The sequence below is a fragment of the Agelaius tricolor genome, unplaced genomic scaffold, assembly GCF_023055355.1.
Source record: "Agelaius tricolor isolate 1412-34295 unplaced genomic scaffold, bAgeTri1.0.p SCAF_2, whole genome shotgun sequence".
Classification (NCBI taxonomy): Eukaryota; Metazoa; Chordata; class Aves; order Passeriformes; family Icteridae; genus Agelaius; species Agelaius tricolor.
Window position 1 is genome coordinate 7743199 of NW_027269262.1, and position 27040 is coordinate 7770238.

General features: G+C 40.7%; 1 protein-coding gene across 4 annotated transcripts in view; it reads right to left on the reverse strand.

The window, feature by feature from the left end:
• The window catches only part of PHACTR1 (phosphatase and actin regulator 1), a 296323-nt gene extending 270060 nt beyond the window's left edge, over positions 1 to 26263 (reverse strand). The window contains exons 1-4 of one of the 4 annotated variants that reach the window (XM_071451966.1): positions 25930 to 26263; positions 23729 to 23840; positions 12435 to 12581; positions 10678 to 10824 (exon numbers count right to left, since the gene is read on the reverse strand). In XM_071451966.1, the coding sequence (XP_071308067.1) occupies positions 10678 to 10824; positions 12435 to 12581; positions 23729 to 23789 (355 nt within the window). In that variant the 5' untranslated portion in view covers positions 23790 to 23840; positions 25930 to 26263. Of the gene's footprint in view, positions 1 to 10677; positions 10825 to 12434; positions 12582 to 23728; positions 23841 to 24780; positions 24919 to 25039; positions 25193 to 25916 lie in introns of those variants that run through there. The other 3 variants (XM_071451946.1, XM_071451937.1, XM_071451956.1) reach the window with 3 other exon arrangements.
• Between the last annotated feature and the right edge of the window lie 777 nt (positions 26264 to 27040).

Here is a 27040-nt window from a genome sequence, read left to right on the forward strand (position 1 = left end):
TTGCCAAAACCCATGGAAGAAACATCCCCTGAAACAGCTACAATGCAGGAAGGAACACCAATCACTGCTTGGGACCTGTCTACTTGCCACTGACTTGCATAACTGGGAGAGTAAGTTGCACAACTTGTAGAGTCATCCCTCTGCTGCCCACTTTAAGCCTTTTAGACTCCTGCTGATTAACAGATGGTCCCTGCATGCTCCTCAGGCTGCTGGCCACTCTGGTGAGTACCTGCTAACATCATGTTTCTGCTGCCTAGGGCAGCACTAACCACGAGCAGTTAAGTTCAGTAAGCCCTGACATGTGTTAATGACATGTCCTGCGTTGCCATAATTCTAGTGATTCTTTCCCCTGGTTTCCTACTATTATGTCATGAAGCATGTTAACAAAAAGCTGTATTCCATCTGTGTAATGATACTTCCCAACCAAATATTTTTACCACTCTCCCCTAGGGTCTCCTTTAATATTGACAAAGTTGTTAGATCAACTGCTTCCAGAGGGGAAAGCTTGCAAGGTCAAACCCCAAGGTTATTCAATGATGCCTATCTTGTTTTCTTTAAAAAGCAAATAAAACTTATCAACTAATTAGCTCAAAAAAAATATTATTTGAAGCAATCTTGCAAAATTTATCTCACATAATGGTTTGTTCTTCTGAGCCTTGAGATAAGACTAAATTACAAATTGAGCTTTATATTGATTTCTTCTTGCCTTATAATTATAGGCTATCATTTTACATGTAATTAGTTAGCCCCAGCTAATTTTTTATTATTAGCTTTCAAAGATTTTGCTGTTCTTCCACACAGAGAAAATTAAAATGATGATTTACTTTTCATTTTTTTATTTGCTATTTCAACCTGGTAAGTCATTGTGAAAAAAAATAATATTGAAAAAAGTAATTTTTGAAGAAATCTTTTAACAATTTTTGGAAAAATATTCAGAAAATCTAAAAAGAGCCTCAATGTGTAGTGTAAGTAATAAAGGATGATGAACAAAGAAAGTGTTAAGACAAAATTAGATTTTTCATGAATGGATGAACATGCTAAACTGCTTTAAATATAAACAGTGACTACTCATTAGCAGCTTAATGCAATTTATTCCTAACTCTCCACCTCTACCCACAACCAGAAGAGCAGTCTCTATGCAGAGAGCAGGAGTGATCATTGCTCTGGGGAATGATTGCCTTAAGCGGGTTCACGGAAGCACCATGCAGATTAATAGCTCTTTATCAGAGCTCCTAAAGATGCAAGGTGACCTTTTAAAGTCATAGTTCCCAACGTACCAAATGCTGGTATGGCATCTCTGCCAAGACAGCAGGCACAGCCCTCAAGAAGCTGCCGGCCAACATATTGCTGCTCCCCACATACATGGCCCTGATAAACACCAGAGAATGGAAAAGGCAACAGGAAAAGAGAGATGCCAACAACAACACAACCCCACAGAAGCCAGGAGCTGAGAGCTCACATGGGACAGTCAGCTACACACCTCTTCACCAGCACACTGCACAACATGACCTTTACACCCTGTGCTCCTGCAACTGAGGCTGGGCATGGGGAAGAGCCATTCTCCTCCAAACCTTACAGATGCCTCATGCATCAAACACAGCCTTGTCAAGGTCTCCACATTTGTTTCTAGCATTTCTCTAGTGCAAGAAAGCAAAGAAAACAGAAGAAAAAATGATGTATGAAAACTGCACTATCAGTGATCTCAGCAAGGAAAACAAAAGACCATTACAGATGTCAGATGGGAGTAATCTCTTTCTCAAGGAATATTGCAATATAACTAATAATTTCCCATTTCTTCTTAAGTGGGAGGGATATTTTCTGTTCTGAGAGAGATTCCTATTACTTATTGCAAAGCTATAGCAAAATGGGACTAGCTTAAAGGGAGTCTTTTAATACTGTTTCTGATGGCTTAACATCATTTCAACACTTGACTGACTGAGGGAACCTAGGAACATTCTTCCCAATGACATGCACCCCAGTCAGTCATCAAATCTGTCAGTAGACTCCTTGTCCTTTTACCCATAGAACAGAAATAAGCACACACTGGTAGGTAGACAAGTGCCACAGTCAAAACAGGTCCTCCCAAATTTGGGGCATCAAGCTTGAATCAGGCTTTAAACAACTTTCCAACATTCTAGCATAGAATTAGATTTAGCCCTGATGAAATTTCTCTTTCATTTTAATAATACATCAAGTATTTAATTTGCTTATAAACTATTAACCAGATGTCTGTCTGTCCAAGTACTGTATTCACTAACCATAAAAATGATATTGCAACATAAATTATGCATAGCAAGAATGTTCTGATTAACCAAAATATGCACTGCAGTTCTTATCAATCACTTAAAATGGCATGTGTTCACAGGGTATATAAAAACATAAGTATATGCAAACTCTTGTCACATGTTCCCCCAGTCTTATGTACTTCATAACCAGAATGAAACCACAGTGAATCTGGAATGCAGAAGAAACATGAGCACTTAACTTTTCAACTCTGCCTCCCTATTTTCTTGCTGAATTTGCTACTCATTAAATTCTTGTTTGGATGTCATCTTCACATTCTTATACACTGAACTGGAATTTCAAGATAAGAAAATTATAATAGAGTTTGCAGTAAAGGCGCTAATTATTTTATTTTAAATATTGAGGAACATTGTCTCTACAAATGAAAGGGAAGCTAGGGACAGTGACCAGGGTCTAGCTATGGCTTCAGCATATCAATATAAAATGAGACCACCAATGCATTATAAATGAAGGCAACAGAATTGCATGATTAAAAACGGTTATTGCATGATTACAAATAATCATGCAATACCTAACAGTATTTACCCTAATAGTATTCTGAATGAAGAAAACATTTTAGTGGACTACGTCAAGAAGTTCTATTACTATGTAAAATACATCACATTAATATGATTAAAATGTTAAAAGTGACATTTTTTGCACCTTATCCAGAAGAGATACATTGTCACAAATATTCATCCCCAAGAAAGCATGAAGGCAGCCAAGTTTTATTTCACTATGGAAATACAACATTTCATACTGACTCTATGGTCTAAAGCAGAAGCACAAGAAATAACTTCTAATAACACAATATTTCATTAACATTGACATTTTATATTTGAAAACAGACAGCCCAAGACATTCTTTCTGGACTAATGACTTCAGTCACATTGCAAAAACTTACAAACAACTTTAAGATTGATTCTGAAGACACTTACATGCCTAGCTCTGAGAATTACTCTGAGTAGTCCCAATGAAACCAAAGTTGACTCAGAGTAATTAAGTATTAAAGCTAATTATACCTGTTACTGAGGATTAGGCCTTTTCTTTTTACTAGATTTTACAACTAATAATTCTGAACAGGGCTGTCAGTTTTGAAGTTTTGGAAAAATGCAATTTCCTTGAACATCTAGTTCCAAGAAGAAAATTACGGTTCCTGATGAAACAAAAAAATAAAATTATTTTGCATCATCCCAGCTTGCAGGAATATACTTGGTTGTGTTAACCTAAAAAGCTCATCAAGCAAAACACAAATATAGAGTTAACTTCTTATCCAGGCAAATTCTGCAACATCAATTTTCCTGAAGGACCAGATTAATAACAAAGCACTACAGCAGCCTTAAAGTCACACAAACTGCAGAGAGTTTTGCAAGGCATCAGCTCTGCATATTCTGATCCCAAAGTAAGCACATACTTTCCTTCCTTCCATCTCCTGTCACAGCTGTTTCACAGCAATGTTGATGCCATTGACTGCACGTGTATCAGCTACCCCAACACAGAAAAGTGATGCATATGTGCAATGCCACAAGAACATCATAACATGAGAACATCTCCGGCATTCAGAGAAATGCATCTTCTATCATTTTACTCTTGCCAGCTCCATCACTTAGACTGACTTCGCCCTTCCCTTCAAACTGTCCTCAGTCATATTTGTTCATTCAAGTCTGCATCAAAAATTCCTATTAGATGACAGCTGGTGAAGCAAGGACATCTCTCCCGTTTAACAAGACTTGGGGAACATATAAACTCATTCCTATCTGGCACACAGTGAAGGTCACAGTGTGACTTAAGTCTCCAAAGTCAAGTACAAGAGTTAAAATCTCAGTTGCTGATAAGACCTCTTCCCCTCCAAACTGCCTGTTGATACAGAGGTGCTTTCAGCCACTGCACTTAGCCCTGGGAAGGGCAGGCTATCTCAAATGGCCTATCCTTGCCACATGAAGGGTGGCTTTCAGCTTGGATGTTCATTCTTCTCACTATGTGTACTCATGCTCTCAGGGCTGGAAAACAGCCAGGAAGTGAATGACGGGCACACATCTGATCTCCAGCTATACTCCAAATTAAGCAGCATTAAGACTATCAGTCATCAGTCAGTTAAAGTGCAGGCACAAGGCTTTTTAAGGCAACATCTGATGGCAAAGGAGGCCATTTCTCCAGGCCCCTTTATAAAGGTATTAAGAAATGCTTTGCCAAAACCTGTGATTTTGGTTCCTAAGTATGACAGGATCTCCATGACAATAATCTGAGGGAGTGATTAGAGCAGAGCAAAAAGTGGAAATTTTCCAGGCAGGCATTTTTACTAATCTTTCTCCAAAAAGAAATAAAACCTCCCACACATATTAGAAAGCCTACTACTGCCTATTTCTCTCTCCCCTGTTCTGCTGAGATCAATCTTTTCTACCTGAAATCCTAAAGCCACCATAATTTAAAAATATTTTTTACAACACTATTATGTCCTTCCAATTAACCTTTCCACATTGTTTCTAATCTATGAGGTCCATAAATCCAAAGTCGTTGAAATTTGTATATAGTTTTAGGGAGCATTTATTCATATATCATGAAACCATGCAGAGTATTTTATTACAAATATATTGAAACATATACTGAATAAACAGGGAAGAAATAACTCAACTCCAAATGTGATAGCATTTCAAATGACTGCAGAGATGATTAACTGTGTTAAATCATTTGTAAGGATGACCAGGGGCAAACTCAGAAACTTCAAAACAGACTTTAAAATAAAATTATGGGATTTAGAGAAAATTAGACATTAATGGGATGGAGATTTCCTGCAGAAAATCCAGTCAAGTAATTTCACTTTATTTTCACCTATTTACAATTTACCCACCTCAGTGAGCTATATAAATATTCTTTCTTATTTTACAAAGTAACAAAATTAAGTTCATAAGCTCCTCCTTGTTCACTGCAGCAAAATATATCATATCCTTCCAGACAAATCAACATGTATGAGGCTAATACACAAATAACATTATCTTTCCATTAGAAAGCAAAATCATACATCATTTTGATCCCTGAAAAGTATTCTGCATAGCTCCAGAGCTGTATAACGCAGCAAACACAGCAGTACAAACAGGAACAGTGAGGCAGCCTACCATGAAGGCTGTAAGAAACCCTAGGGCCCAAACAGAGCGTGGAAGGTGCCAGGACACTGAAAATATAAGACACTTTTGATTTCAACTTTGTGCCTGGTCCAGAACAAATAAATTCCCACATGTAAAACTAACAGTCACCCTTTGTGTCCTGGCTTTTCCCCACCAGCTCTGCATGACAGAAACCGCCGACCATGAACATTTCCCAGCTTGCGAACATTTGTCTCAGCCATTCAGCAGTTTCTGCCAGGATCCTCCTCCCTCTTTACACCCTGTGAATTAATTCTGCTTGCAGCAGCACTAACACAGGCTGACGTAGATTTTTTCCTCTCCCCAGTGTGATTTATTCGTCACTGCTTAAGAACAGTAAATGGTACCAAATTCATTTGCCTTTCCAGACACGAGGACCCTTCTTCTGTACCCATGGCAAAATTATTCACAGCTATTAAGTCCTTTCCCTCTCAGCTTTGCTTTCCCAGAACACATTCCAAGACAACATGTGGCTCCACACCACAAAGAGATAAAACAGGTCTTTCATCATTGAAGGGGAGCAGAGATGTATATTTCTACAGTCTGGCTGAGATCCCTGGCTGAAGTCAACAAATGACTTAAATCACTTGAGGATCCAGCTACTTCAGTGAGATTACTCAGTGACTTCAGTGCACTAAAAATCTGTGCTACACTCCAGGGCTGAGTGAGCCAGCTGGGCTCCATAGCTTGCACCATCTCTATTGAGTTCTTTCTGTCACCACCTCTTTCCCCCTTCTCTCCTCTCTCATCAGAGGCCAGCTCTTGCACTCCTCCTGCTGCTCCTCTGGCTTCTGTTTGGTTGCACCGCTGGTACACACTTTGAAATCAGGGTGGGAGGAATATATTCACATTCAAAATCTCCCCTCTCCCCATTTCACAGCATGGAAGCTAATTCTTTCTGAAGGAACATCCCCTCTTTGCTGACCCCTAGTACAGCTACTCTAGTCATTCTGGCCTTACACCTTCTCCAAGGCATTGGCTTGCTTTCTCCCTGAGTCTCCATTCCCTTGCTCAAACAAAAGCTGACATCTGGTGACTTCCCTGAATGACTGAGGAGCTGAAACAAAGACAGCTTCTTGCACCACTTAACAAGAAGTCAGTCTGTTAGAATCAGCTTTGCAGAGGATTGCAGTACCAAGCTTACTCTTTTTTGGCTAGGGACGAGTAAGAGTACCTGTATATAGAAATAGCTTCAATAACAACTAACACTTGAAAGGCTAAAAGAACCTGACCAGATCAATTCAGTGCAGTAGCCCCCCTTTCCCTAATAAACACCAATAAAATTCTGACAGGGATTCCCCAAGCAGCTTCATGAAGGGGGAAGGAGAAGAAAAGCTCATACATCTTGGATCACTTAGTAACTTTTAAGCAATCTATTTCCTTATCAGTCATCACCTCTGCCAATTTATCAAGCTTGAAAGCTACCTACCATGCATTGCTATTTAAAAAGTACAGTATTTTGCAACAGGAAGAATAGAAATCAGCCAAAACCTGTAATAGGTCAAAACTGACAAAAACCACTTGAACTTATCAGCTGGCACAGGACCAGGAAAGTGATTATGCTATTGTCACAGATGAACAAGTTTTCAGAAGTAATTTGGGATTAGCCTTTAGATGCCTGAATCAGAAAGTCAGAAAGACAATCTGAAAACTGCTTTTAAGAAGATGTGTATGAAAAGCCAAAGATGGATGTTAAGAGATGGAAACATGCCAGATTGCTAATCATAATAAAGAAAACAAAAGACCACCACCCAAAAGTGAGAGCACATTCCACATTCCTCTAGTGTTGCACTGGAGGAAGTTGTTGAGAAAATAAAAAATTAATTTCTGTAAGGAACTGATTTAGTATCAAATATGGAAAAAGAATTTATAGCTGCCTATAGCTTTACAATATTATGTAGGTACATTAATTTTGGCAGAAGAGGTAATTTTAATCCTTTGGGAAGTATTATCCTCTTGATATGAGCACATAACTTCAATTAATAGGATTTGCATATGTATAATAATAGAGAGAATAACCCTGGGTTTGGAAAACAACGGGGTATTTTAATCAGTTTGGGAACACCAGACAAAAAACCATACCAGGCACAACTAATCGAACAGCATTTGTCAACTCATGCTAGGTAATAATTGTGAGTTAATTGATCAATATTTAGAAGCAAACATAATAAACTGGTATGTTTTAGAAAATCAAACAATGCAAAGCTGTTAATATAATCGAAAGACAAGGGGAGATAGAAGCTGCGCTGTTAATCACTTGCAAATTGTATTTTTTAAAGACCCAGACCAAATACATGCTACACCCAAACTGTATAATTGACTCTGTGTTTGCAATCTCAGTTGTTCAACAATATAGATAACAGCAGTAATGGTATAATTATAACTCACAGCTGAAGTAGATAAAAACCTGATAGTTCTTAACTAATGGTTGCAATTAAGGGTGGAGAAGAGCAGTATTCACTGTATCTGGTTATGGTTCTTTAATAAAAGTGGATTTGAAGTTCCAATGCTGCAAAGCAGATCCTGCATGCTGCAGCGAACTTTGACCGTGTCCTGACAGAAGACAGTGACTGGGGAATGCAGCTTGACTTGTAACAGCTGTAGCAAAAATAGCTCTGTAAGCAATGGTTGAGCAGCAAGTGCAGATATGGCATGCACTAAATGGAAAGCAAGCAATGAGCACACAAGGAAGAGGTTCCTTCCTGAGCCCCGAGCATCACTTTAGCTTCAAGTGCGTCCGTGGGCTGAAGAAACAGCTTTACTTCCTTCCTACCACCTTACTCCTGCACAGGCAAAGAGATACACACACCCCTGTGCACACACATGCGCTGCCAGCCCACGGACAGACAGGGAGAACAAGGCAAGGCGGGACAGGCGCTCTCCACCCCTGGCGGAGCGGCTTCAGCACCGGGGGCAGCGGACAGCGCCCTGGGCAGGAGGTCGGGCCCCTCCGCCCGCAGGGCACGGCGACACCAAGGGCGACCCGGACCCCCTGTGGCACAGGGCAGAGACACCAGCAACGAGACTGGAAATGGAAACCTGGTCGGCTTAGAAACAGGGTGCTTCGCCCCCCTCCCCACACACAGAGCCATAAAAATAAGGGCAAGAACACTGCACCCCACAAGCAAAGTAAGTTTCAAAGGAAAGCCCGAGCTGCACGGCATTATTAAGTATGAGCAAAAGTGGCCAAACACATTTTCTAGTGGCTTTTTCCTCAGACTAGAGAGTTCCCATACCCAGGCAGCTTGGTTTGTGCTTTCTGAGCAAACAGAAGAGTAAACCAAACAGCTCAGAAATGAAGCGGGTATCAGCGGCATGTTTCACTTGCTTTTTGGCTCTCTCACTCAATACTGGTTGCTTAGCAATTTTATTTTTTTTACTACTCACTGCCAGATGGATTAATGAAAACACATACTTGCATTACTTACAACATTTTTCCTTTATATTTCTTGATACACCAGTACAGTTTCTTTTAATTATTTCTTTTTTAAGGAATTCCATTCCCAGGTTTGCAAGTAAAGACCCAAATTATAGAGAGCCAGGGGGAGGGAAGGAACAGAAAGAAGCTAAGTGTAATTACCAAATTATTTGGTGGATTGCAGGAAAGAGGTACCTTGAGACTTGCACATCCTCTGGGACTTGTAGCAAAGACAGCATGTCTAGCTCAGCATAGAGATGTGAGGCACCAGGTGACCTGAAGGTGCCTTGCTCTTAGCTGGTTTATCTATTTATAACTACATGTCATAACATTACCTGAGAGAACACAAGTCAGCACAGTGTTATTTCAGCAGTCAAATAACCATACACAGCCTTTTTTTATTTACACCTTACAGCGATGCTCTTTCTATTTTCACTTCCAGTTCTTTATAGAGCTGAAACCTGGCACTTGGCACAGTCTTCCAGCCTGTGCCCTGCAATGCCACCCAACTTACCCATGGTTTGGCAATTTTTTAGAAGCTGTGATCAGAAAGAAATAATGACACGCCATACAATGTAACCAACCGTTCTGCCAGTGGCAAAACCAAACTGCGCATCAGCCATTACCAAGGGTGTAATTGCAGCAGGGATAACAGGAGGGGGGAGGGGAATCTGTTCCATCCCCAAATGGAGAAGAAAATGCATCTCTGCCATCTCCAACTTTCTGCCAGCTGAAAGGGGGAGGAGGGATGGGAGAGACTGCAGCAGGGCAAGCAGCAACTCCAAGGCAGTTCTTTTCCCTTTACAGCTGGCAGTGAGCTCACAGGCTCAGCATCAAAGATGTTACACAGTTGGGTCATTTTGTGTGCTACTGCTGGGACATGAAGGGAGGCTGCAGTACCGCTGGCTACAGATCCTCCCTCATGCTGTTCCCCTTCCCAAATAGAGGAAGTCTGGTTTGGTGCAGAGAACCAGCAGAAAGAACTTTCTTTTGTTTTTGAGAGCAAGTAAGATCTGGTGTGGTTAGTTTGCTGTTGATAGAGCTCATTAGGAAAGGTCAAAAAAGGAGGGAAAACAGAGGCCTAGTAGAAAAGAAACAGGATAGTTTCATCATGTACAGGATGAACTGAAGGGGACAGCTTAAATCTCAAGGGAGTCATGAGGAAGAGGTGGCAGAGAGGAAGGCACAGGAGTGGAGAAAGGGGAAGGAAAGGTCAGGTGGAGAACTGCAGGATGTTCATCCCAGTAACAGGCAGAAGGAGGTGAATGCAGGGAGCTGGAGGGGTGTTGGTAGGAACCATCAGGCTGTAAACCCATCAAGAGTCCCAAAAGGCAATGCTGAGACAATCGGGGACCTCATGAAACTAAGCGGACAACGTAGGAGCAAGTTTCCTTGCACTTCTGAGGCACAAACCCATCAGGGGAAGAAGGCAAAGAGCAAGCCAGGGAGAGACTTGCAGAACACCAAGGGCAGCATCGCCATGAGGGATGCCAGCACCTGGCGAGGGGGGACAGTGCAGAAGCCTTGAGGGGATGCGCCACAACGCTGTGCAGGGCGAGAGGGCGGCGCTCTGGGACAGGGGAAGCTTCGAGGGGCTGAACGGAGAAGGGCAGCCGGTCCCGGCTCACCCAGGTGGGAGGCGCGGGGCAGGGGGAGCCGGTCTGCGGTCTGCGGGCCAGGGGAGGCCGGCGAGGTGCGAAGGCGCGGGCAGCGGGGCAGGGCCGGGCGGCGGCGCCCGGGGAGCCCGCGGGCGCAGGCAGGGGCGGAGGGCGGGGGCGGCCCCTTCCCTCCCTGCTTCCCCCGCCGCCGGTCGCGCCGGGCCGGGCCGCCTCTCACCTGTGTCGAGGTTTAAGGAGATGCGGGCCTCGGCGAGGTAGGGGGTGTCGCTCTTGGAGCGGACGCGGCGGATGGGTCTGCGGTCGATGTCCTCCTCGGAAGATGCCGCCATTAATGTGGGCACGGTGAGCAGCGTGGCCCGGCGAGCTGGCGAGGGCGAGCGGCGGCGCGGGGCGGCCGGGCGAGGAGGGGGCGGAGGGGGAGACAGGGGAAGGGAGGAGGGAGAGAGCCGCGGGAGGGGGAGGGGAGGACGGGGAAGGAGAGAGGGAAAGGGAGACAGGAGCGCAGGGAGGGAGGGGGAGAGACAGGGAAAACCCGTCAAGGATCTGCGGACGGGAGCGGCCGCTGCGGCCCTGCCCGCTGCCCCTGCCGAGTCCCGCCCGCCACCGCTGCGGGGCACGGAGCGCTGTCCCCGGCCCCGGCGCTGCCGGCCCCCGCCCCGGGCAGGGTCCGGCCGAGCGCCTTTCCCACCCCCAGGGGAGGTCCCGGCTCAGGTGCCGAACGCCGCCGATGGGCCTGGCCGGCAGAGGTACCACCCCGCAGCAAGCCCGGAGCCCCGAATGCTCACTTCTAGCCCAGGGCCTCCGGAACTCACAGCACCGCTTCATTGGGACTTGGTGGGATGTCTAACGGTGCATGCCTTCACCTCCTTACCCTCGCTCCTTGGGCAAACCCATGGCGTAAAGTGGGATGGTGTGCCACACCTTGGCAGTTTAAAATGCCAAGGGGACTGAGGAGCCTGCATTGAACGTTTGAAACTGACCAGCCCTCAAAGCCCGGGGCTCACCTTCCTAAGGGCTTCGGCAGGTCTTTGAGAAAAATGTGACCATCTGCAAAAACCAGAGACTCCATTCTCCAGCTGCAAACTGGGCTTGGTGTTTTGTGGAATCTCTGTTTCTCTCTTTAGTAATCAGCTCTTTATGTAGACGTTGTTACCCTGTGGTTTATAGGCTGCCTGCCACATTAGGGCTCCAATTTCGGTTGGTGTAATATAAATAATTAAAAATGTTATTAAAAAGTGGGTAGCACAAAAGTACTGCATTACTAAAAGTAAAGTTAGACAGTTAAAATATGCACCTAAGAGTGTACTAGCTCATGTAATTTAATTCAGGGCTTTTTAGAAAAAATACCAAAACCCACTCTGCTTAAAGTCACTAAGCTGTCAGTACTTCTAAAATCTCTTGTGTTGGTCAGCCTCAATGAGAAAGAAAGACCAAGGAAGGAATGTTGGATCTCACAACTCTGAAGGCAGTGATAATAACACTAGTTGGTCTGTATTTTGAAGGACAGCTCTCTTATTCATTCCTGCAGCCAAGAATTTTCTATTACATGTTTGCCAATTAGTCCTATTGAGGTTTTGGGTTGTGCTGCATTGGCTGTAACATTGGGTTTAGCTCAAGTCTGCTGTTAGCTGTAATCCTTCCATAAATGTTCTCAAGAACTTTCATGCTTCTGGATGCCTGGAATGGATAAGATATATTTTGTTTGCAAATCAATTCTATTTTGGTGTGATCTCACTAGCTCACCCTGGCTAAACCAGAAAAAAAAGTTTTAGTTAGCACTTGCAGGAGAATTTTGAAAACAATCCCTGTTCATACATATGCAGGTGCTTGTAGTTAGACAGCCATGGCATCTTTGGATGTCTGGTGAACCACCACATCGCTTGTGAACGAGGAGGTACCATCTGGTCCATCTGCATCTCAAAAAAGAAGTCTTTAATTAACATCATATGCTGTTTAGGGAAGGTGTGGTCTTACCATTATCAAGGTTGAAGCAGATCCGAGCTTCTTCCAAGTAAGGGGTGTCACTCTTAGACCGGAGCCTTCTGATGGGTCTCCGGTCTATGTCATCCTCAGAAGTTGCTGTCACCAGAGTGGGCACAGTGAGGAGAGTTGCCCGACGAGCTGGTAAGAAGAAATAAATGAAGATAAGAATAGGAGGAGAATAGAGAAATAGAAAGGGGAAGAAGGAAGTAGAAAAAGAAAAATAATAATAATAAAAATTACTAGAAAAGAGAAAGAAAATCACTCAATAGAAGAGATGATCTGAACAGGCTGTTTGCTGTAAGGTCATTGCCTTGTATTACACATGCTGCAGAATTTATGGGCTGGACTAAATGATACCAAGAAAAGATTGCTGCCTTTTGTGTCCCAAAGACACAGCTTATAGCTCTGTTGCTGCTGCAGATTGCTTGTTCTAAGTTCCTACTTACACCACTAAAACAATCCTTTTCTCAACTTCTCAATAGCTCAATAGCTGCAGTCTCTCTTTTTCTGAATGCAGTTTTTGAGGCTGTGATACCTGAGGAGTGGAAATATTTAAGTGGTCAATTAATTTGCAGATATCAGTGAAAGCCGATATTTGCAGATATCAGTGGAACACATGATGTGATTATTATTCTTGACAAGATGCAAACTATTCCAAAACTCAGTTTCTTGTTATCTCATCTTGAGCATTTAAAATTAACAGCTACTTTTTTTTGCTCTTGATCACTTTATGTCTTAATTTCTTAGTTGTGGAGCAGGGAGAAACATAATTTTCATTTCAGTAGGAATTTTGTGAACATATAATTCCATTAATATTGTAAAGTATTCATATACTTTAGTGAAGCACCAATGAAAAACCCATAAGGAAAGTATCTTCTGAGCAGGATTTAAATGGCTTGGGGCCATGCATTCAAGGAGGAGAAAGCAAAATATTTAATACTGGCTCATTAAGTGAGCATTGCCTACTCCATGCACTGATGAAGCAAATTGTAGGATAGTAAAAAATTGTTGTCATCATGCAATTAGAAACCCTACTATAATCCATACATATAAGGAGACAATTAATGTTGGAGAGGCAACCTTCATTTGGGCCTTGCCTAGGTATTTAGCTCCCTTAAATGTAGGTGTTTTATATGTGAAATGTAATTATGAGTGGCTGTTGATTACTTTGGGCACTGAGCCTATAAATTACAAATCACAAAGAGAAGACCCTCTATAAATATATCCACCTAAACTCTCTGTCTCTGAGTAGATAAAGATTATCACAAATGCTAGTTGGGATGTGGCTGATCACTGAAATCATGAGGACCATCCACAAGTACTTTCTCCTCCACCTGATATGTACTCAGAAAGAGAATTTCTGCTTGAAAGCCCATCCTTACCCAGAATGTGGACCTATAAACATTAACTACCATGTGGGACCCTGTAAGAGCCTAGGAGCCTAAACCCTAAATGTTTCTTGCTGTTGAGACATTATCTAGCATAAGAGACTTTATCTCAGGGCTTTTGTAAAGCATCACACTTCAAATAACTAACAATGAACTATATTCTCCCATTGGGACTAGAGAACATGACTGATAGTGACTAAGAGCATATTCTGCAACCTACTAACTAAGATTCTTAATTTTAAAAGTTTTTTAGAGTTTCAAATGAGACTTGTCAATCAGTAGCTTTCAGATGCCTAAGATCTGACTAAGGTGTTAGGTATGATAGCATATAATTAGTATGAGTTAACAAAAGCTGTCATGCTCTATTTTTCAATCTGCAGTATTATGTAGTTTACTAAACAAGTAAATCTGTGCTGCTGAAGGTAGAGGTTATTTCTGGTCTAACTTACGTTTTTTCTGTTTTTAAATAGATTTTTTTTTGGTGTTTTTCCTCATTTCTAACCTAGCCTTTGAATTTGAAGTAAAAACAAAGGGCAGGAATTAAAATTGATTTAATGGGGTCAACTATTTAGATTAAGCTAAAGTAAACACTGCAAGTAGGCTGTAAACCATTCCTCCCTTGTAATAGGGAATAGTAATGAAGATAAAAGAGAACAGAAAATTTCTGCTATGTAAATTTTGCATCTTCAAATTTACACTTAAGGAAGATTTCTCTATACAGGAAGTTATTATTGTAAAAGTCATCTCATAAAACAACCATGTAAAAGATTTGTCTTTTAAAACTGGCATGACCTAGCTGTAGTTAAAGTCAGAGAAAGGGCACCCATGCATTTCAGCTGGATCACAGCACAGAAATATATCTGAAAAAAATCCCAACACCAAACTACATTTACATTTTTGTAAACAGGGAATCAGAGTTAGCTTTTCTATATAATTGTTTATAAATAATTTTTACCTTTTGGGTCAAAATATTGGGATCTGGCATGTATTCATTTTGACTGCAGGTAGGTGGATGCTAGAAAATGTTTCTTGGAGTAATCATTATGTATTACTTTGACAACCATCATTATCTACCCTTTGTGTATATTACCAAAAGGAGTTTTCAAGAATGACTGGAAATTTTAAGTAAACACTGAAAACATTTCAGAGTAGGCTAATAAGTACTAAAACATTTTGCAATAAAAACCTAAGATCAATTCTAGAACTGAAAAATATAGCTGATGACATTCTGGTATCCACAGAGTGACAGTGAATGTTTAATGCTTACCATGAATATAACTGTACACACTCTTTTCCTAATCCACAGCAGTCTTTATTTCAAGAATTACTCGCCATACATTTTTTAGTAAAGCTGTCAATGTATGCCCATTGTGAGTCTTGGGTCCATCACAGATAACCCACCAGTATCCCTAGCTTCAGCTGCTCTCCACAAACCAGCTGAGTCTCTGGGACACACTTTTAGGAGGTAGTTTTTCAGGAAAATTAGGAGGTATCCTCTTGAAGGTCTTGGAGCAATGGAATGACATTACACTACACATCAAGGGACCTGCTTACTTTGCAAATAGATTTGAGACCAGTGTTAAAAAGCTCAATTTAAGGAGCCATTTTAACAGCATGTGGAAGGGCAATAAGTAATTTTGTTAAATTCTTTCATTCTATTTTCATTGTTCCTTATAGGCTTACACTTCAATTAGCTCATTGTGGCAATGTCTCATCTGGTGTTTGTTAGAAAGGGAAAAAGTTGCTTATGAAGAAAAAAATACTTCAAAACTATAAATGCTGTAAAGTACATCATGTGACATGTTATAATTGATTATATATAATCTCCCATTTGTTTGTCTTAAAATATCATATATTACTGAAGTGCAACATAAGTATGTCTTTGGGAGAAGGGAAAGTAAAATATGTAAATTTTTGTATTACAAGTTCAGAGGCATTTTTAACATATAATTTCAACATGTTTAGTTAGATCTATAGCTGGTCCCAATTTTTGAATACTCCTTAAAATCACTGAAAATATGAAGGGTGGTTTGCAAAGAATTTTTGATGCCTTCCATTTTTTCCTTTAAGATACTGTTCCACATATTTTAATAAAAATATTAGTAGTAATTTTTGTTCGCCAAGAACTACCTTCATGTTTTGAAGAGTTATAATATTGATTTTTTTAAGAGTTGTGTTACTTAGAAAAAAAAATTAATTGGAAAAATTTCAGAGGTGAAATGGCATCTTCCTAAAAATTAATTGGAGAAAACATGTAATATTCATTTCGATTTTTCCACCCACTTTTACCAATCAGCCTTTACTAAAATAACTCATTGGTGACACAAGTACCTTGGTAATTTTTGACTCAATAGGGTCTTCACCAAGAAACCCTAATTTGCAGAGTACATTTTGACCTCAAAATGGCAAATCTTTGAAATATGATGATTTTTATCTTAGTACAAGTGAAGTGCTGAAATGTTTCTTGCAGATGTCTAGATGTAGAAAGGCTGTGTTCCTGATGCATAGAATCATCAAGCAGCTTCAAATAATACTGATATAGCCACAAGGGGGATGCTGGTTTACATCAGAAATCTCAAAGGCTTTTCTGAGGAAAACCTTGTTTCTCAGGGCAAATTTTTAACAATTTTTGTAAAATCCCTATAAAAATATTTTAATTGCAGTCCTTCTATTGCTGATTGAATAGGATTCTTCTTCCTTGCTACATTTTTCCGCTAGAGAAACATATGGGATCTTACTCAGTTCTCCTTCATTGGAGAGGGCTCACCATGGCATAAAATATCTGCATGTGAATAATGCATGCAGAAATATATTTTTGGCTAAATGGAAGCTTTAAAAATATGAGTTCGGGTACATTTTGATTCATCTAGCACATGATACTCCTTTTGTGCTAAAGGAACATTATTCGGCTGTGAATATTCTTCCTTAAAGACAAACCAGGCAGTGGGTTCAATTGAATGTTTACCAGGAAAAAAATCTTTTGGTCTGGTTTAATGCCACTTCACTTTATCAGCTGCATTTAAAAGAAGGTGAAAGGACAACATTTGGAGGATTAGATTTGGGAAATGGAGTATGAGTTGCAGGAGAGGCAGAGAGTGGAACATGTGGAGAGGACATAATTTGTCATTTATGAAGAAAGATTTATAGGCTTGTGTCTCCCACATAAACACAGAAGCACATGCATATGGATTGCTCCATGTCTCTAAAGCAAAGCTGTTGAAATCTGTCTTGATGGACTTCAGTAATCTGAAACAAAGTACATGGATACATCGTATTCGACCACAGTCCCAAGGATTGCAAACAACTGTACCCATGTGAAAGGATATCCACATTTATGTGCATGTTCGTTCTGCTGGTTTGTGGAATTTGGTTAAAAAGTATGCACAATACACCTAACTAGCATTTTTTGTACATTTTAGGTGAAGCTTGCTTATTTCTCTATGTCCAAAGGCATAGGCTGTTCTGAAATTCTCAATAGTGGGGATATGCCAGAATAGCAAGTAGGAAAAGAATTCTAAAAAGGATGAGGAAAAGGTTGATGTTGATCAGTTTCTTAATGTTATTTAAAGGTAGGGACATTTTATTAAGAATGCACATTTGATATTACTAATTCTTCTGATATTGATGTCAGTCTAAAAACTAGTGATATCACATAGATAAAAGAGACCTGGAAGCTATCATAACTTTGAAAATACATTAACATATTGGATGGATTAATCATAACATTTTGGTGGATAGAGGATATCCAGAGTAGAATAATTCTGGATTAGGATCTGAGGATTCTGCAGCAATATGTTTTTATAAAACACTGGACCCAATTTAATATGAAAAAGCAGAAGGAAAGTAGCAATGAAGAGTCAGCAGTGATTAAATCAAACATCTAGAATGAATCAGCACTAACTGAATTAAAATAAATGAGCAAAAAATAAAGCACAGTGAAATAAATATTGTGGAAACATAGAGTAACAGAAAAATGTGGAATTAAAACTATACCTGAGAGTACTTTATTAAACCTTAACAAGAAGAATGATTTCCTGAAATCTTTTAAGTAGTCATGGCCTAGGTGTCTATACAAACTTGTTACCCTTGGCGGTATGTACTAGATTTTTATTTCTATATTTTTTTTACTTTCCATTTTTTATTCATTCATGCTCCTGATGAATGTAAATTAAATTAAGTAAATTACATGAATGTTGCAACCAATAAAAGCATACCTAATGTAAGTCTGTCTGTAACTTATTTATAGGTACAATGGATAGCTTGAGATAAACCTGCAAGAGAGTTTTGTTCAGTTATTTAAATAGGTGCAGTGTATCGTACTGAATGGCCGAGCAAGAAACTTCAAGGAATGTAGCAGAATCTTCAAAATAATTAACATAGTTAATTTTAATTAAATAGTTAATTTTAAGTTGGTGTGCCCTGCTGGTATGAAAGGATATAAGATATAAGGTTATAGGATATAAAGGGATGCACAGCTTTCTCACAGGAAATTAGAAAGTATTTTATTGAGTCAGAAGTCACGTGAGAGCTGAACCCAAACTCCCAGCAGGGACCTGAGAGTCACACTGTGGTGCAAAGATGGATGCCTGCATCCCAGAGTGGCACCCTGACACTGCACTGTCAGCCCATGCTGTCAGACTGGCATGCTGTTGCTAGAGGCACTAAGAGAGGGTGAGTCTTGGGCCCCATTCCATCAGATCATGCCTGCGGAAAAGTGCTATGTGCTGTCTGTGATGGGCAAATCCCCTTTTACGGCAGTACCTAAAGCCTTCACTTGCAATGTACATGGGCAGGAATTATTCTTCTCTCTTAGAGTTCATCCAGGTGCTCAGCTCCCCTGGTATACAATGGTGGGGAGGGAGGGGTTTCTCAGTTCTTAATCCTAGGTGATGGAGCCTAGGTGAAAGCCAGGTACCAACAGCTCTGTGTGCACTCCTTGCACAGAGTTTAGTTGGCTGTGGCTCAAGGCAGGCTCTTTGACATAGTACAGCTGTTGGAAAGAGTGGTTTAAGAGGCCCTGACCAGCTTTGGAGCTTCTTGAGAGAGAAGCAAGAAGCCTCAACATCTGCTTTCTCCCTGATTTTGGAGTTACACTTACATTGTGGCCACTGCCCATTTGCTGAGCAAGGCTTCAGCTATGCCTGTGGCTGGCTACATTCCTCACTGATCCACATCCAGACTGCTGACTTCATGTCCTGCTTAGTCTCATGCCTGCTTCATCATCCATGGACTTGTCTGATGGTCTGGACTCCTGACTAAACCTGATGACTGTCACCAGACCTGCTTGGCTCGCGTGCTGCCATGCTTTACCTCTCATAGGTGAGGCTGCTGCCTCTGCCTGTTTCAGTGACTCTGGGTTTATTTTCCCTTACAGAGCTGCTCACTTCTGCTGCTCCTCAGTGCCTGCCTGCTCAGCTCTGTCAAATGTGAAGTCTTTCTTTTCAGGCCCAAAGGCATAATTTTTATATAGAACTTCAAGATCAATGATGCCTCTCCAAAGCAGGCTACAGCCAAGATGAAATCTTCACATTTACAGCTTTGGATTACAGCTTTACCCATTTTGGGGAAGTTACTCCCTTTTCTGAATTAGATTCTATCTTGCCATTCCTCTATGCAAACAAATGCCATTAGCACAGGCATCTTTCACTCAAGTTCACTGTCTAGGCTTTCATAATCAGTATAGAGGCAAGACTTACCTTAATCCAAGGAAGATATCTAAGATTAGGTGAATCCTGCTTTTAAAATGACATTTTTTCTGATACATGCTAAGCTAGTTAGAACTCTTAGGTAAAAACATCTTCACTGAGGCCACCTAAGGAATAAGTGAACCAAATCCTATTCCAGGTCACATTACATATTTTCAGCCCTTGCAGCTGAAAGCCATGATAGATTTGCATTTAGAATACATTTGCAGCCAAGAATAACCGGTATCATCCAGACACTTCAGAAGGAGAAGGCTTTTTTGAAAATGAAAGTCCAGCTTCATGCTTAGATTTCAGATTCAGGCTTTCCAAGGGCAAGAGGCTGGATCCAAAGGATCACAGTCCTTTCTTTCCTGTTTCTGATTTGCAGATGCGTCACCAGGCATTACGCACTTGGCAAGGACATCCCACCAGCTCCTAGATTCCAACATACAGTACAGAAGAGACAGTCAGGAGGGCTGCATAGCTTAGGATATTTCTGGCTTGTGTTTGAAGACTACAGCCAGCTGGCTTCATTTACCAAGTTTTCTAAATCTAGCTAATCCTACTGGCAGATCCAGTTTTTGTGACTTTTCCATCCCTCCTGCTTCACTTTCCTTGAAGGAAACAGGGAACAGCTGTTTGAACAGCAGAACAGCCTGAACGGGCAAGCATTTCTCTGCTCTGTGCTCAGCACATGAAAGTGAGGTGATAGCTGCTCCTGCAGAGGAGAGGATGGGAGAGGTGGCAACTCATGAAGTAACACCTCTCTCCTCCTACCCTAAAACAGCAAAGGCAGTTTGCATCTTTCTGCAGGAGCAGGGACAAGGTGTGGATGTTAGTGCAGGCAGTAAGGTGCAGAGAACCGGTGGGTTAGTTGCTGGAGGACAAAACCCTGTCTCAGTCTATTTGTTGAGGTCAGAGTATCACACATTCAACTACTTAAGACCCCAGGCCAGGTAGAATTTTATGTCATCAGTTGTCAATGACATCATAGCTCTTTAAGTTCCTTCCCAACATTTTGCATCCTATTCCTTCCCTTCTCTTCCACCCACAAGGAATGACTAGAAATGAGAATGAGTGCTTTACAGCTGCCATTTGTAACATTGTCATGTCATTAATGTGAAAACAGTGGAAAGACTTTTTTCTTGATCTGGAGTACTAAAGGGCAGAGACCTTCAAATCTCATGAAAGAGTTGAGTGGGTCATAAACCCCCATTCTACATTTTGTAAACAGAGCGCTTTGTAATGCAATAACTAACAATATAACTACACTACTAATACATATACTGTTTTCTGATGTTGTTTCTAATTAAATGGCAGAATACTGTAGTCTTCTTTCACTCAGTTCTTATTGCAGTTTTAATGCATATACACATGCTGTTTGATAGTGTGATTTGCTAATAGTGTCATGCTATAATATCAACATCAAATAGTTACTTGCAATCCCATTAGGCAGATCTGTTGGCAATGCTTTCTTGCAGACCTTTTGTTCAGTTCCATCCTAGCTACTTGAGCTATGCTATTTATTGTGGATGAGTGCCTCACATTCAGTGTGTTTTGGGGGCGGTTTCAGAAAGTTAAAGCTTAATGCAGTTAGCCTGTTTCTCAGAAGGTGGAGAAGGAAAGAAATATGATGATTTTGCCCATGTTTGGAGATATCATGCCATTACCTCATATGAAAGGGCTTGTTTTTTGGAAGACAGCCTTAAAATTTGGCATAAGGCAAAAGGGCAACAGGAGTTAGCAGAGTTGTATAGGCAGCATGAATACACACTCAATAGGTTTGAGTTGCTTGTTCTGTTCTGGGGGTAAAGCAGCTGAGAGGAAGGGGTTATTTAGAAGTTTGGGGCTAAAGGTAGTCATAAAGGCATTTACTGCAGAAAAGCTTGATGACCATAATTCTTCCAGAGGCTTATTGTTCGGCCTGCTAAAGTAGTCTGTGCACCTCAGAGAGGCTCAGTGAAAGCCTCCTGAAACTCCTGTCTGCACAGGCCACATTTCATCTCACATCCTATTGCCACTGCAATTGCTCATCTGTTCTTCCCCTCAAGCACCTCTCCTGTTGCCAGGGGGCTGCTGTGTTGCAGCATTTGAGAATGTAAAGCAGAAGCATTGTCTCTTCCGTGCTCAGAGCAATTTCCCTGCTGGCACTCAGCTTGTTGGAGAGCAGCTGACCTCAAGCACAGAAATAGGAAGAGATGGGGAGGTTACTAGAGTTTGGGGAAGAGGCCTCACCTCAAGCATGTAGAGGCAAGAGATGCAAAGGGCAGGAGCTGCGAGAAATGCAGTAAAAAGAGCAATGAGAAAGATGAAAAGTGGAAGGGGACAGAGCCTAAGTGCAGCATGGTTTTTCTGTCAATGTTTCCAGTTGTGGAGGTAGTTAGGGTGTGAGACACTGGCGCACAGGGGAAGCATGTAATTGGTAACTTTCATAAAACATTCCTAAGCAGGGCAACAAAAAATCTCCAAGTCTCAGTGCTAGCTCCTACTTGTTTTGGCCAAGGGATAGAAGTCCACATGACAGACCTAGAGGTCAGTCCCCTGCTGATGACATTTGTATCAAAGAATACAGTTCTGCATAATGAATTTTTTTCCTTGTTTTGGATTTAATAACTGATCAGCACAAGCATTTCTATATCTGCTAACAATATAATTTCTCCAAGTATGGGTCAGATAATAATGTTTTTTCAACCTTGCTTGCTTGGATATAGTTATAGCGAAGTTGGCCTGAACAACCCTTACGAGTCACCCTGTGCACATGAGTGTAATAGACTTTCATTGCATGATCACATGTTCTTTCTTTGAAGTTGCCTCTGTATGTTGCAGTGCACAGGGCATTGGGATGCTGTTGATAATTTGCTATAGTTTGTAAAGCAGTGAGATGTATATTCCTGAATTTTAGTTTCGATGGAATAGAAATGATTTGTTCCCATAGAGATATCACAAAATTGTTATGGTTGGAACTGGTAACAGGAGGTCATCTAGTCCAACCTCTCTGCTCAAAGAGGGTTGAATAACATATTTCAAAATTACTTCTTAGCAACACCCAGGTGTTTGTTGTATTTTAGAGATGGAGGGAAAAAACCCATCAAAATCACTCATTGCCCTCAGTGGTTTTTCCCCGATTTTGTGGTGCTTAGTATTTGCTTCTCTAGTTCAATGCAGGAAGCTGTGTTGTGACAAGAGAGGCTTTCTACAACTGGTACAGATGAAATTGTATCACAACAACTGAGACAGCAGCTAAGCAACACAGCATGTGTTAGGCAGCAGCACCTCAGCTGAGCCAGAGGTCAGAGGTGGTACTGCTCCCCATTATCCTGGGATGGTGGTATCCTGTGGGTGGATTATATCTTGCTCTGGGAGAATAGCCTCCAGAGGGAAGTCCAAACTCTATTGTCCAGACTTTGCATTTGATTAGCAACCAGTGAAATTAATAGTGGAAGAAAAATGGATCCCATTTTCAAAAAACAGGCAGTGTGTAGAAACAAAAATGGCTGAAGAGCTACTTGGCTCTTACAATTTTCTTGAATTTAATATGGTGTTTAAAGTTTAAGGAAAAAAAACCCTTCTCTCTGAAATTGCAAGTTTTCTCCAAATATAGAGCTGGTGAGAAAAATGTGAACTGACTTTACCAAAAATATCATCTATGTTGTGAACAAGTCTCAACTACATTAAAGCAGTGGATCTTGGTTACCCTTCCCCTCTCACCCTGCTGCTGCTCTGTGAGGGCCAGTATTTCACAGGGGATGATGAAGACCAGTGAGAGCTGCTCTGTGCAAACCGGGTGGGGGACTGCCTCAGGGCCTTCCCAAACCAGTTTTTCCTGAAAAACATCACCTTATTATCCTGTCAGCACTGAGAAGAAAGAGGAGGAAGGGAAAAGACACCACAGGCTTACTCAGCAAGCTGCAGGCCATTGCTGTCTCCTCTGTCGTGTCCATTTAGGTTCTGCAACACCAGAACCTGTGTCTTGGCAGCTCTTTTTGCTCCCGCAGCACATGCAACAGCTCTCACACCTCCTCCTTATCCTCTGAGAGGGCAGATCAACCCCACCATTACTCTTCTTGTAGTCCCTTTTAAAGCCCATGCATTTTGAAGGCCCTGTGCCCTCTCAACACTTAAGTATGTTGGTCACTGGCCCCTATCTGGCCATATACATTTTAACTGTACAGTTATACTAGTAATTTTCTGAGTCAGTGCCAGAGTTTCTTACCTTGGGCTCCTTGACTGTAAAACAGTCTGTGAGCAGACTCGACATCCAAAAAGTAGTCCATTTTGAAGGTGCTTTGTGTACAATACTCCGGTATGAACGATCAGTCAGATTCCTAGAAAAGATTACAGAGATGTCAGAGAAAAAAGCTGGTGGAAAGTATTGTGTACGCAGTCACTAAAGTACTTCATCTGGCATATTAGGGTCAAAGTGTTTTCAAGTCACTATTCATAGAACTTCATAAGCATCCTTTTCTATTTTAGAATGTTTGGTTCAAAACCTTGTTTTGAAAACAGAAAAGTGCTACTGCAGTATTAACAAGATTCCTTGTATCTTCCTAGTACAATCACCTGTATTCTAGTCACAGTCTCCATTTCTTAAGACACATATTTGGATTCATCTGCCTGTTACATTTGCCCTTAAAAAGAAAATCAGAAAAGCTCAGGACAGGGACCTCCTTTAGCCAGATTCACAGCCAGTGCCTCTGAGTAGGCACTACTATAACAGTCTACATTAAAGATTACATTCTTGCCACTTATGCCAAAATGCTGCACTAGAAAGGAAGAGACAATATTCTGGATACTTCACTCCACCTAAATAGACCAGAAGCCAACCTTGCCTTTCCTCTCTCCTCTTGCTGACCAGAAGTAGCAACAGAACATTCCACCATCAGTTTTAAAATATGTGGTAAGAGCAATCATTAAGAAATGGTAGGATACTCCTAGCACTGTTTTGTAGCAAAGGTTCATATTTTTGGCATCCTTTTGAATCGTAGATCTGCTGTGATCCTGGATTACAACTCTCCAAGCTGTACACTGAATTATGTTTGCCTGTGCCTGGCAGAGTTCCTGGAAAGATATTGTGACCCTTCTCCAGCTTCATTAGTACCTTCTGCATTTTATTTTACTTTTAAAAACTCACATTAAAAAATCGGGATTTGCCGAGAACACACAACCCTGTTCTCTCACCCACATCACAGTTCACCACAGCATGTAATCATAAGCATGCAAACAACTCTGAACAACATGTATTTTAAGACAGACAGACAAAAATACCTCTAGTCCTTTTCCGTGCAAACCTAACAAAAAGGTTTGAGACGGGGAGTCTGATTCTTGCTTCAAGTAATTCCTTCAATTTTGTTGTGAAAAGTCACGAAACTAGGTTTCCAAAGCTTTACCTTTTTCCTTTGATTCAGTTCTCATCAATCAACATGCAGTCCTTTTAAAATTCAGAAGTCTGTCCTGATGAGAAAACTTTTACATTCCACAGCAATTCACTTTACTGTAGCATTCCCAAACCAGAAATGATACTTACTGCAGAGTATCAAGGGCTGTCTGGCAGTGGTGTAAGCTCCAGTAGTTTCAAGGAGGGTTTCTTTGATCTTACTAAATGTCCCCAGTGTAAGCAAACAATTTTGATTGTTTGATTGGAACTCTGATGAATAATGCATAACGTCAACTGGACTTCCTTTATCAGATAAAAATGGCCAGGAGATGTTGTTACTTAGCAACAGGAGGTGACACTATGTTCATCTCCCCCACTCCCCCTCGCCCTTCGTACTAAAAAATTAAGCCCCTGGTTTTGATTTGATAAAAACTTTCCCAAGGAAAAAAAAAAATCTGTATCAAGTTTCCTTAAGAATTTGTTTTACATGTCGATCTTCCTTGTTGCATCTCAGATTCTGAGATATTTTTAATGTTTCATAATGGTTAAATTTAAACATAACATTATGTTTTATCTAATAGTTTGCTTTCACTAACGAAAATATCTGCTTATTCCATCATTAACCATAAGGGTAATGAGATTGTTTTGCTATGAATATAATGCAAATAACATCTTGAGAAGAGATTCATTTCTTATCTGGTACTGCTTGTTGGACAAGGCAGACAGAAAAAGCAACATACAAAATGTTCCAGTAATGAAATATGAAACATATAGAAAAATGAAATATATAGAATATTGAGAAACCTTTCCTATTACAGAATTCCTACTGTAAGGAATTCGTTCATTCTTGAAGGAGCTCTAACATCTGATATAAGCATTCTAAAGGAATCATTGCATTTTTGCTTAAGATACAGCCTTTTACAAAATACACAATGTAGCTTTTTTTAGGAAATGCACATTGACAAAAAGCCAAAGCACTGAAAGATTTTAAAAATAAATAAATAAAATCAGATGCAGAAGTACTTACCAGTGTTACTGACCTCTTTCCATCCTACTGTCATGGAATAAGACTAAGCAAATGCAACCCAGTCTGTGAGCCAGAAAGAACAGCTTCTAATTTTCACTTCAACCTCGAAATCAAGAGTACTGAATAGAGAAAGGTGACGGATCTGCTGTTTTATATTATGATGAAATGAAAGCTCTTAGCACAGATCTGAGTAGAACTGATTTTTTTTTATACTACATTAGCCTGCTAATTTGAGGAAAGTGAAAGGCTTTGTTTTACTGTCTTTTATCTGTTCTCTTTGCTACCCCCACAATTTAATTTGCATTTAAAATTATTCTTATGTCTCCACTGCACTCCAAGGTATGGAGCATTTTCTAATCACGATGAATGTTCAGTGTGGTTTTTTTGTGCAATGCCACTTTTATTCTGAGCCAGAAACATGGTGAGTAATTATAATTGCCAGCTATTTTCTAGAATGAAATACAGAGTGGTTGTCTGATGCAGTTTTTGATTTTTCCTTCATTTAGCAGTACATTGCAACAAACTACTCAGTCAAAGCATCAGTAAAAATATAAATCAAAGAGCACAGTGTCATGGCATGATAGCTTAAACATGCATATCCATAGACCATGAAAGCAGAATATGTTTCTACCGAGATCTTTTAAATTATAATTTGCCTTTTAAAAGTTTAAAAGTGAGCTTGAATAGCTAATAAACTGAAATATAGCAGTTATCTCTTTGTGGCTTACAGCTGATCTAGTTTAGTATTACTGAAGCTGCAAATAGTTTGGAATCCTGATCAAGCCAGGCACTAGGGGCTAAGAAGGGCCATGCTATTAAGTTGCATGGGCATCCCTCACAAGAGAATCATGACCCTGCTTCTTCCAGCAGGTCTCTGAGAAGTTCCCCAAAGCCTTTTTGGAAGTGAGTAAGAAATTGAAGAAGCTAGTGATAAAATGATCCTTTGATAAATTTAAACTCAGGAGTGCTGGTCAAGAGAAGTGACAATAAGCAGACAGACCTAGTCTTCTCATTTTTGCAGATATTTTGCTCAAAAGGTCAGATATAAATATCTTCTAAAATCCATTGCCACCAAACATTACTGGTGCTCAAATCTGGGGCTTTTCAGTATCAGAAAACTCTAT